Source organism: Lates calcarifer, linkage group LG15 (assembly GCF_001640805.2).
Source record: "Lates calcarifer isolate ASB-BC8 linkage group LG15, TLL_Latcal_v3, whole genome shotgun sequence".
In the NCBI taxonomy this organism is placed as follows: Eukaryota; Metazoa; Chordata; class Actinopteri; family Centropomidae; genus Lates; species Lates calcarifer.
Genome location: NC_066847.1, coordinates 1176880 through 1189682, shown reverse-complemented (window position 1 = coordinate 1189682; position 12803 = coordinate 1176880). Strand labels below are relative to the sequence as shown.

The following is a 12803-nucleotide window of genomic DNA, read 5'->3' as shown; positions in this document are numbered from 1 at the left end:
TTTAAAAGGTGATCTCATGTTCATTTAATTGTAGGAAGCCAATTAGTAATTGTTTGTCTGATTAACAGTCCAAAAGTGTTCAGGTGGTCAAAGACAAGAAATCGTCACATTTAAGAAGCTGGAACCAGAGAAACTTAAAAAAACATCAAACCCTTTGATCCTTTGATATTTAAGAAGCTAGAAGCTGCACAGTTTCTGCATTTGGGCTCAAAAAAAACAAAACAAAACAAATATGTTTCAGTTCACACTCACACTGGACTTTAAAACGTAAAAAGCTCATGTGCAGTAATATAATTATGAGTACAGTCGACACAAATGCTGCTCTGTGCATTCAGATATTTACATTTTCATCTTTAGATTTATTTTGATATTTTTTATGTTATTTATTCTTTGTAGTCAAATGGAAACGAGATGCGATGAAATTTGTCTGTTGTAGTTTTTGATTGATGATAAAGACGTTTGAGTTTAATTTAATAATAATTTAATTTTTAGTTTTAATTTTCATAGTTGCAGCTTTAATTTAAATTCCCTTGATGTTTAATGTTCATCTACTTCATGATCATTAAGTTTATTGTTTAATATTTATATTCAAGCACATCTCACATGTGTGTTGATGATAAAGTTTAGGAAAGTCTGACGACTGATGATAGAAATCAGGTGTAACGAGTTTCTGTGGTTCAAAATACGACTTTATTAATCATTACAGTCCATTATTTCCAGATTTAGTTGATTTCCTTTAAGTTTTCAGATGAATTAAAGACGCTGGTTATTCTGAAGTCACAGAATCAGTAGCCAAACTCTATTTTAAGAGGTTTATCTTCTCACAGGACTGTGGTAACTGCAGCTGCAGGGCAGAATACTGACTTCTGCAGCCCCAGGGAGGAACAGGGACTTTCACTGGTTTTAGCTGAGCTCAGGCTGCTGTGTTTGAATCCTTCTGTCCTCGCTGCTCAGAGAGGAAACTGTCTGCATGATGTGGAAAAGCCGGGGGAGAGTTGACTGTTGACTGTTGACTGACCAGTATCCGACCACATCCTGCAGGTCGTCCACGCCACATCACTTTGATGCAAACGGCTCGGCTGAGTCAGTTAAAGTGTCCCAGTTGGAGCTTATCACAGCTCAGTGGTTTAATAACTCACGCAGGATTTTATTTTATTTCTTTTATTTTTTACAACTGGAAAGTTACGGCGACTGTTTTATCTTTTGTCACGATGATCTCGAGGAAGAAAAAACAGCAGAAACCCATCGTCCACGTTACAGAGTAATCCAGCAGGAATGCATGTTTGCCAGCTGACGTCACGACGCTCTGCAGCAGAAGTTAAACCTGGTTTTACTGGAAAAGCTCCGTGACTGTTGATCCAGGATTCATGTTTAGAGAACGTTTCTTAATCTTTAATCTGCTGCGGGTCCAGGTCAAGCTTAAAGATGAATTCATGATTTTATTAGGGATTATTGCTCAGTGCAGCTCGGACACAGTGATAAAAATGTGACGTAAATGTCAATAATTATTATAATAGATGTCAAAATATTATTATTTCTTAAGTGTAAAGGCTGATTTTTGCGCCTGAGTGAGAGTTAATTGTTGAACATGACAAACAGCCGACAAACAAAAAATAAATTCTAACGATAAAATCTTCTGTCTAATCTTCTGTGCATGGAAATTAATTATACTGAAGATTTATCAACTATTTTTTAGATTTCTATGGAGGAAAATGACATTATTTTCTATGTGTAACTGTGAAACTGGTGTAACATTTAATTCTACGTGGTGTTAAAGCTGAAGTTAACGGGCTACGGGAGCCTGGAGGCGCCAAACCAGTAAGTGACTGGTGAACCTGCTGCTTCCATATAAAGCTGATGAGTGTCAGTGCTGGGAAATAAGACGGCGTCCTGACACGCTGATGTGCTGGTGTTTTAACGTGATCAGAGTGTGAGCATACGTCATGACTCATGGAAAGCGTCATGAGGTGAAGGAGAACTGATAGGGAATTAAGAAAACAGAGAATCTGACTGCACTTAAAACTAACTTTAAACGCTGCTGCTGCTGCAAGGAATCATGGGACGCCATTGTCTCCTTTGATAAAGGAAGGTCCAGTGTCTCCCCTGCTAAAGGACGCCGGGCGTAACCGTAGCAACAGCGATGCGTTTTAAAACTAACCTGACTCACCGAGGGAAAGTGAGTTTTCACAGGTCGCTGCTGTTCGACGTTTCCTCGCCGTGTCAGTTGGTGTTTGTCACTTTGACAGCGTTGTGTTGCTGTCGCTGCAGGCAAACAGTGGTTACTGTCTGTAGCTCGGGTTGAATGAGTCACGGTGAGTTTAGTTTTTTTTTTTTTAGAGAAGCTGCAGCTGAAACCATCCTCTGTTTTTGTGGCGGTGATAAATCCTTGAATCCCCTGATCTTTGTTCAACATGTAAGGGCATTGAAGTCTGTTAATAGAGGAGAAATAGACCTCCCTATCAGCTGTAGTTTGATGAACAAGTTTTCTGGTGTTTTATTTCCTGGCACCCTGACTGAGCTGGAACAAGTGAGGACAAGTGAGTTTCCCGTCTGTCGCGTAAACGACGAAGCTCCTCAGTAAAATGACTCAGCTGCTGAGATTTCTCAGCCTCTCCTGAGTCGACACTTTTCTCTGAGGAGGATTAAACCTGAACTCGACTCGGCAGCAGGAGTCAGACGCTAACGTGCGTTAATGAAGCTGTTAATTTGAGTTTGTGACGTCTCCTTAATAAACAGGACTCTGCAGAGATCCAAGGATGGGGACAGATCGAGGACAAGGACAGGAGAGACTGGAGATTAAATGAGTTCATCACACTCCAAGAAACTGGGCCAGAGCCTCTGTGTGTACGAGCTGTTAATATAAACCCGTATTTATAGGTTTGCAAACTCAAACAGTTTTTATTTCTTTGACCCTTTGGAGCCCAGTGGAAAGAACTGTACAAGTCCAGTACTGCAAACAAGTGATTTCATTTATCATAACACAACCTGGGTTATTTGAATATGTATGTTTCTGTGAAGCCACATGACGTTATAAATAGTTCTAAGACCATAAAACCAAAAGTTAAACTGAAACACAACTAGAATTTATAAACTCTTATTCATTTATCAACAGAAATAAAATGATGTACCAGTGTTTGGAGTCTTTCTCCGTGAAGCCCAAACAAACATAAACTGAAGTGTCTAATGTGGACACAGGCAGAAATATTTACATTTATATCTGTGCATTCACACTTTTTCCACTCTGCACAGTTTCTGTTTCTCTATAACACGAATACTACGTGGCGTGAATGAAAGCGTCACAATCACACAGACTGTCAGAGGCGGTCGCCTCCGCAGCAGGACCTCAAACTGTCCCACAAACATCCTGAAAATACGTCCACAACCGGCCGCGGTGCAGCTTCAGCTTTTCACAGTTTCACGTTCTATATTTGTGTCTCGCTGTTTGTAAACACACACTTCACTTCCATTGCACAAAACTGTTCAAACTATTGTTTCTATTCTCTCCAAAACGTCCACATCCAGAGTCTCTAAAAACTCCCTGCAGGCGTCCATGTTATTCTTCTTTCAGATTACTCTCATGCTGCATTAGATTTCTAAACGCTCAGGACACAGAATAAACCTCGCAAGTCAAAGTTAGAGTTGTTCTGATGGTAGATAATAAATTAATTAGGACGCAAAATGTGGATTTATCTTTTTTTTTCCCTCTGGAAATACAGAAAATTAAAACCAGATTCTACGATAGATTACAAAACTTAGAATCACTAACAATGGCTCAACAGAGTGCAGCAGGACAGTGTTTAAAGTAAGTCCCTCCACCAAACCATTACAGAAATATTCGTCCTCGACTGGAGGGACCCCAGGAGGGTTTAACGGTGTTAAACAGCTTCGTTATATAAACAAGACCACAGCAGTCGCTTCATTTGTTGTGAGGAGAGATCAAAGGTCAGAGGTCAGAGGTCGGCTGTGACACTTGTTTTGTCAGTTTCTAAAGCTCTGTGGTCAGAAAACGTCGCTGCAGAGAAGAAGATCTGCGACTGCACCAATCAGTCACTGACACAATGCAACTGGTCAATGGAAACTTAACTGGAGCTGCGACGGTCGATCGATGAATCTGATCGTGAAGAGATAAGAAACTCACGCTGTTAGCAGCAGCAGGGACAGAAAATAGAAAAAGGCATCAATAGACAAGCAATAAATATCAGTAAAAACAAAACAAGATAGAAACAAAACAATCTTAAAAAATAAACAGTTTGAACAATAGAAGTAACATTTTTTTCTGATTATTTGTTTTGGCCGTAAAAATGATCAGAGGCAATAAAATAAAAACTAAATAAAAGTCTGAAATAAAATACCAGGAACACACATATATACAGATACAGTACATTCCCACACAGTGTTTTTTGTCAGATTAATAACAGTTAGAGTGAGTTGTGAAAAAGACTTTGAAGAAGAGGCTGATTTTTCATGTCTGTAGGTGTAGTTTGTTGTCAGATAGAGCACAGAAAAAGAATAAAATAAAAAATAAAGTGTCAGCTACAGTAAAATACAAACAAATTTTAAAGCTGGATTGTTTTATATTTTCACAATAAAAGCAGGACACAGATTTAGTGGGTTACTACAACAGACTGCTTTTATTTTGGAGTCAGGGCTCAGACCTGATCGGCCTCTACACGGACAAAGTCCTCTACAAAGTTCCTGTTTTTTTCTTCAGCACCGTGACCTCTGACCTTTTGTTTTCTGACTGGGGGTTACGTTTCTATAAGCCATTGTTAGCTGTGTGACGTGTGTCCGACACGGTGTCCTGTGACCTGTGTGGAGTTGTTAGCCTCGAGCTAACGTCCCCCTGAGGCGACGTTGAAATGACCTGACATCTGATTTAAGCTTTATCTCTACAGCACAATCCATGCATGAAATTCAACAGTGAACTCAGCGTTTAAAATGACAAGAGTTAATGAAACATTTGTTGGCAGTGATTATAGACTTTGTTGGAGGTCACATACAGAGTCTATTAAAACAAGGGAAGAGTTGAATAAAGAATGTGTATATATAATGCCATGAAATGCATCTAAAACAAATCAGAAAAGAGTAATTGACAATCACTAATAATCAATAGTTTTATCATTTAAGAGGGTTTTTAATGTTGAGACATAAAGTGAGAACAGATGTGAAGTGTTGGTGTGTTTTAGTTTTAAAAAGAGCTTTACAATCTAAAATAATTCAGGATTCTAATGTTTATTGATTAGGAGTTTATAGGGTCATTCATCCATATAGGAAAAGATCAGTACTTAGGAGATGGTGAAAAGATAAATACAATAAAAAAACTGAGAATGTAAAAACAACCACGAGATAAAAAACACTTCAGGAGAAAGAAAAGCAAAGAATAATGAGTCCTCAGAGTTTCAGGCTGTAATTCACAAACTAAAACTCCATTTTACCTCAGTAAAGATTTAACCTTCAGGGTTCTTCAGATGAATCCTGTATCACCGGTCAGTAGTGGTTTGTGTTGTGTTCAGGCGTCACTTGTCAACACTCTGCTGTAATCTTCGTTTCCTGACTGATTTTCTGAGCGACTCGTATATTTGTTTAATTCTGTGTTTAATCTTCTAACTGTTCACGTCTTTTTTCTTTTTCTTCTCCTCTGTCGTCGTTTTCAGCTTCAGGCTCAGAAGCTCCGTCTGGCCCGGAGTCAGGGTCCGTACTACGGCGGCTCGCTACCCAACGTCAACCAGATCGGCAGGAACCCGCAGGACTTCCAGGTGAGAACCACCGAGCTCTCACTTCTCATTTACTCACATCCTCGCCTCCTGAAGTTAGCATCAGCCTGGTTCCCTCCACAAAAAGCCAACAGGATTTATTTCGCCCCCGACAACCTCTGTAGTCCTCATTTAGACACTCGTTAGCAACCGCCTTTTTTAAGACACGTAAAAGCTTCAAACATCAGGAGTGGGGGATTTACTGACCCATTTTATGTCCAAGAATAAAACCTGAAAATGTCTTGAGCTTGTGTTAAAACCACAGACCTTATTTCAGACATTTAACCAGAAACACACTGACAACAGGAAGAGCTAACATGCTAACATGCTAACTGACTTCCTGGTCTCAGGGCTCATTCCTGCAGCTCTGTATCAGGACTCCATCTTTCACTACTACAACTACAGATTGTACTACCACTGGTATTACTGCCTTACTGCCTCTGATTCCTCTTTTACTCCTACATTGTGCAGTAGTACTTTAAGTCTAATACTTCTCTTAGCGCTAATACCACAACACCCACAACAACAACCGCTGCTGTTGCTCCTACATCAGTGTGAAGAAGAGTAAAGGAAAAACACTGATGAGGCAGAATAAGTTGAGTTGCTATCGTTGTGGAGACAGAAGTCGAGGTGTTGTGAGGACACGGTCTGCTGTGTCACTGCAGCTCTTCACCTCTGAGTCATCAGTTATTTCCCATCAGCCCTGCAGAGCCAAACTCATTCTGTAATGGAAGTTTTTCATCAATATCATCATCTCTCCCTTCCTCTCCTCCTCCTCTGTCTCAGACCCAGATGAGATTAATTTGGCAGCAGGTAGCAGGATGTTTTTGGCTGCTCTGCTCCACCGAGCAGAGGAATTCGGGAGGTCGAAGCCTCCGCGCCGTGTATCGCATTTCCTCTAGGTTTTGATTATTATTTTTTTTGTCCTCTTCAAGAAAATCGTCTGTGAAAGCGACTCTGTCGAGGAGCAGAGCTGGAAGAGTGGTCCGGATGTTGGACTCTCACCAGCACATGGATGAAAACATTTTAGTTTTGACTGAAAAGAAAATCGTCTCCACCAGATTTCAGCCAAATCTGACGCATTTTTAGACAGTGAGAGAGAGAATATAAAACTTTCTTCTGGTCATTGAAAAGTCCTGGAAGATGACAAAATTGCTTGGCTTGTCCTGGAAGAATAATTGCTGTATTTTACCAGATGAATTCTTTGTCCCCACAGCAGCTGGCAGCTGAAATTAGGGCTGTGTTCAGGAACCAGATATAAATCATAGGAGCAGCAGCTCAGTTTTTCTTCCCTCAACACCCTCGAATATTAACAGCCCACCAATGTCCCTTTAATCAAAACACAAATGCAAATAAATGGGTTTATCGCAGGAAAACTAGATTGAATTCTTAAAAAGAGATGCAGCTCTGATGAGGATATAACAACAGGTTCCAGGTTTTCTGTAAGAATTAAAACATTTTCAGCCGACCACGTTCTCAATGTTTCAAGTCACTTTTTATAACATTTTAACTCTGACCTTAAACCAGATGAAGGATTTTAGTCGTCAGACGTCTGGATCTTCAGTAATCAAAGGAACAAGCTGAGCTAACAGCCTCAACATCATCAGATTTTTTAAAGTGTAATTTTATTTTTATGATTTTTTAAGTATAACATCAACAAAAGTATTTTTAAAAAGTGACTTATACATGATTATATGTTTAACAACACAAAACACAACAAAAAGAGGAAAGAAACTAACAGCAAATGCAGCAGTGTGTTAGGAAAATAAAAGAAGTAGGTACATTTCTATAAAAGATAAAATAAGTGAATAAAAACAGTAACCAGAAATAAGAAATCTGTGCAAATGCAACCAAAAATAGGGGCACAAGTACATGGTGCAAGCAAGAGAAGCAACCATCCATCCACTTTAAGAAGCAGATGTAGGAAGGAGTTGAGTGGTTTCCAGATTCTCCAGAATTTGTCTGATTTATGACCAAGGTGATGAGTCAGTGTCTCCAGAGGGAGGAGCGCTGATATCTGAGATGACCACATACTGACTGTGGGAACCTGTGGAGTGAACAAACTTCTCAGCCAGACGTAAAAGAATTAGCAGTGATCATGTGTCTGTATCAAACATTTTCTGGAATATGGTTCAGTAAATAAAACACAGAGACACAACAAACATTTTCTGGTGCTGTTGAAAACATCAAAATGTTCACGTATAGAAATCAAAGTAAATCTTGGAACGATTCCATCACAAATGTTGGACCAGTCCGCAGGACTAAGTGTCACCCCCAGATCTCGAGAGGAGGAGAATTCAGCTCCTGAACCATCAACACTGAAGGAATCTGAACCTACAGACAAAACACAGTCACTCTGACTTAACCCAGCTGGATCTGAAATGTTAAATAAATGTGTATAATCCCTCTCTCTCTGTCTCCGTCAGGGCTCCTTCCCCTCCACTCTGGAGTCCAACCGGTCGACTCGGCATCACGGTCTGGTGGAGCGAGTCCAGAGGGACCGGCGTTTCATCTCGCCGGGCCGACCGTACCGCAACCGACAAGTATCCTTTGGTTTATTTTCAATATGAAGCCCTTTCGGTTCCTACTGAAGACTTAACTCTTTGAAAACAGCTCGCAAATATGAAGTTTCATTCCTAAAAAACACTTGTGCATCTCCAATAAATGCACAACTTCCTCCTGTTTGTTTTTGAACAGGAGGGACCATTTTCAGCAGCAGATTAATCCACATTTGAGGCAGCAGAGCACTTTTTAGGAAACAGAGTTCTGGCTCAGAGAAATCAGATATCAGAGTCAATACGTGTCACTAGGAGATATTAATGATTTAAGTCTGCACATGAGATCTGTGGAGAAGAAGAATAATACAAGACAGTTTCCCTCCTCGTTTAACGTCAGAAAACCTCGATAGGGAGTCGATTTTCTACCTCGTTCATCCCTCAAACACCCGGGGCTTTAACACTCCCTCAGTCTGAGAATTCCCCCGTCAGTTCCACCTAAATCTTCAGACAATGCTCTGCTGTGAAACCTCGTACAGAGATGTTATTTTATCTCATGTGAAGTTTGTGACATCTCGTCAGCAGGACTGTTGATGATCTCCGTCGCGGTCACGCCAACGACACAACGTGCTCCCAGCGCTGATCTGGACTCGACTCGTTCCCTGTATTAAATGGATTTTAAGGAGCAGCAGCTTTGATGTTGATCACTGAGGGGAGGGCAGCGTCTGTAGAGCTGAAAGTTGTCCCAGGGAGTAGTCTGTATTAATGGGATTGTCGTCGTACAACAGGCTATGTCAAATTAAAGGAGGGATTTTCTGTCAAATGAAATAAATTTGAATTGATTTGAACTGCTCCTTATGGGCTGTGGCCAAAGTAATGTTAACATTAAAGGAAAAGCTATAGGAAATTACATTCAATTTGCTGGAGATCGCGGAGGAGCTATTCGCTGTTTAGCTACATAGCTAACGTTACCTGGCTAACGTTACTGGTGACCAAAACAGCATCATAATCTCAGAAACATTTAGATAAACGTCAACGTTAACTAAATAACTGAACCCTGAACCCTGAACGTTCTTTCCCCATTTTGGAATGTCTGGAAAAACGCAGGGCTCCCCCTTGTGGCGACTCAAAATAAATCAATACAGGACTGTGTGCTGAGTTGACAGATTTTGGTGAAGATATTAACAATTATCCTGATGACGGAAATTCACTACGATCAGCTTATTGTGAGTGTTTTTATCGTGATGGACGATAAAATCGTAAATCATCCCATCCCTAGTTACGACAGATTAGTCCCAGAGGACAGTGGGAGGAAACAGACCTGTAAATCTGCAGCTGTGGAAAATCTAGCTTTAAAAATCGTTTTGGTTTTTATGTAGACGTGATTCCATTTACAGATGAATTAAGAGTGAGGGTTTGTTTCTCCTTTCTTAAAAAGTAAATGGGAGTGAAGGAACAAAATGTAACATACAGTAAATCCAGTGGTTCTTCTTTTGTTTCCGCTGTTCTCTGGCAGCTCAGGAGGTGAAGCCAACACTTCACACGTCACAACAAGGACGACAACAAACTGTAACCACCACCATTTTACTGCTTTGACTGTAAAGGACAGTGGACAAACAGAGACAGTCAAAACAGAGCTGAAAAAAATCCAAATATGGACAGGATTACAGAAAAATCAAGGCTCTGATTTATCACCTGTCACCTGGTTTGTTAATTAATTGAAAACTGGGGATGTGCAAGACCAAAACTTGACAGGTGACATTTTAAAATGGGTCGTGGTTTGTTATCTGATTTGTAGGTCTTCACATGAAGCAGAAAAACTGAACACGTTGGGTAGGAACGAGGGTTTTAAAGAGGCAGTTTGGTTTATTCTTGCTCTGGGGCCTTTAGCAGATTAATCTGGACACTCGTCTCAAAATCACTGACTTCACCCACCTACTGAGAAACCCATAGCAGAGATACGGTGGTTTGTAAAATACAGCGGAAACACAAAAGAAGAACCACACGCCAGAGTCTCTGAGTTCTCAGGAAATTCAGGTTGTGGGAAATCCCAGGGTAAAGGATGTGAGGTTCCTGCAGTGAACAAAAGAGGATTTCTAACACCAAATAAATATGTCTGTAGTCTTGATTTAAGCCCAGACAAACACACAGAGTCGACAGTTAAAGGAAGGGGAAGCTTAAAATTTCAGCATCAGCCTGAACACGAGCTTTAACCACGGAGTCTGTTCAACAGAGCTGCAGGAGAAAGTGTGAAAATGTGGAACTGGAAACAGTCTGAGTGTGAATGTGTGCGGTTGGAGCTGAAAACTGTTGGATCATTTTCAACTACCCCTTTATTTTTCACTTGAAGACAGTAAAGAAAGAAGAGGAAGAAGTTTATGTATTAATAGAGTGATAGTAAATGAAAGAGAAAGGTTGTGAGAAGGATCTTGTGTTTCTTTAACCCGTCGTCTCCTCAGGTGGACAGCTCGCCGTACAACTCTGCCTACCTGTCCCCGCCCCCTGACCCCAGCTGGAGAAGGTAAATCCCACCCCCCTCCTCACCCCTCTGTCTTCGTGGAGATGTCTTGCGGGGATGCTTGTTTGTTATTTCCAAAGCATCTTGTTCAGGGCTCCTCTGCTGCTCCCGAAGCCTTTCTGAAGCCTCTGTCTCGCCTCAGATGGTTTTAAAGGGTGAAAGTGGTTCATGAATACATCACAGCTCGATGAGAGGAAGACGGCAGTGTGAAAAAATGGTGACAAAAGCTTTAAGAACTATCAATACAGAACTATATATATATATATATATGGTTCTAAATGCAACCAGCCAGCAAGAACCTAAAAAAACTTAAAGACTTTTTGTTTATGCAGAAACAGCTGTTTTATAGCTGTGTTCAAAGCCACCAGACTCCATTGACAAAATCAGGAATTTTACCGAGCAGAACACAGGAGCTGCTGCCTTCATCTGTTAGTTTGTTTGTGTTATTGTGGTTTACTTGTAGTTATGTAAAGTATCTGATTACTTCTTCCACCACTGAAAGTGTAAACACACTAACAGATGGAGGCAGCAGCTCCTGTGTTCTGCTCAGTAAAATTCCTGTTTTTGTCAATGGAGTCTGGTACTGATATAAAGTGATGTTTCTGGTTATTTTAACTTACACCAACTGACATTTTTAAATAAATTAATTTAAATGAACTTAATTGTGTTTTGTATAATATCATATTTATTTATTTAGGTATTCTTTAGCATCAAAATACTGAAAAAACAAAACAGAGACTAACTTGAGGTTTAGTTACAGGAAAGTCTGTCCTTCAGCTGCTGAAGTGTCCTTGAGCAAGACATTGAATCCCCACCAGTTTCAGGGCTGCTTCCCTCCCCACATGAGGTGACTCTGAGGCTTCATAAAGGTTTTACTGGATTCTACTGAGGCTGCAGCTTCGGTTCATTTGCCTCTGCAGCAGCTACACTAACCCTCTGCACAACTAACAGGAAACTGAGTTGACTTTAGCTGGCGTCTTTCCAAACCTGAGTTGGTTTTGAAGAGCCCTCACTTCTATTTTTTTCTTTTTTCCTCCTCTTCTGTTTTTTTGCCTTTTCTCCTTCTGGGAATCTCATTTTTTCTTTTTCTTTTTTGGCCTTTTCTTCTGTTTTCTGCAACGTTCCAGTCGTTTAATTTTCGCCTGCCTGCCTGCGTTCTTTCTGGTTTTCTTCTAACATAACAACAACTGCCCTTCAGAGAGAGACTGGCCTCGGTCTACGGTCACAGAACAACACAACACACACACAGACACACACATTAGGCTGGCAAATGACCTCCAGCCGTTTCCTTAAATCGGAGGTTTAGGGTTCGACTGCTGCAGCTGTCACTTTGTCAGGACGCCAGCCTCCAGTTGGAGTTTCTCTAAACAACAAGTTTTCTGGTAAAACAAGTCAAAGTTGTTGGAAAGTTTGAGAGAAATCCCACCTGTACTTTGTCTCCGTCTGTCTGTGTGGGAAACGTTTTCTGTCACATTTTTGTTTCGGGTTCATTTAGTCGTCCGTCCGCCTAATTTCAAGAGAAGCAGAGTTTGTGGACGAAAAGTCAAAGGGAGCGTGTTGATTCAACAGAGATTTGGTAACCGCTCGCTCCTGCCAGGTTTGGAGGTTTTTGGTCAAAACAAATGAGAGTCCGGTTCTTGTAACTGAGGCAGGGTGGAGTTTGTCCATGCTCTTCTTCTGTGGTGCTTATGTCAACTGAACAATATAAGTGTGGAGGTGTTTTCAGGTCGTTTGTCCTGTATCAGTAACACCCTGAGGGAATTTCTTCAAATTACACAACCGTTAACTTGATGAACTGATCAGGAAAGAGTGGTGCGAGACGCAAATTAGCATGTTAGCACTTCCTGTTCCCTCGTCCCAAAGCCAATGTGGTTTTTTTATTTTGTTATGTCATTATTTTTGTTACGTCATTAACGTCCTGCTCTGCTCGTCTGTGGAGTTGCCTTTTTCAAAGCCGACAAACAGCCTTCTCTTTGTTCGTGACTTTGCGATGTTCGGTGTGGAACCCAAAATACTTCCACACTGCTTCTTCGATGT

General features: G+C 40.7%; 1 protein-coding gene across 3 annotated transcripts in view; it reads left to right on the top strand.

The window, feature by feature from the left end:
- The window catches only part of LOC108884694 (CREB-regulated transcription coactivator 2), a 37178-nt gene that overhangs the window by 5038 nt on the left and 19337 nt on the right, over positions 1 to 12803 (top strand). For all 3 annotated transcript variants that reach the window (XM_051076353.1, XM_018678736.2, XM_018678735.2), the window contains exons 2-4: positions 5655 to 5756; positions 8180 to 8296; positions 10708 to 10769. In XM_051076353.1, the coding sequence (XP_050932310.1) occupies positions 5655 to 5756; positions 8180 to 8296; positions 10708 to 10769 (281 nt within the window). The remainder of the gene's footprint in view (positions 1 to 5654; positions 5757 to 8179; positions 8297 to 10707; positions 10770 to 12803) is intronic.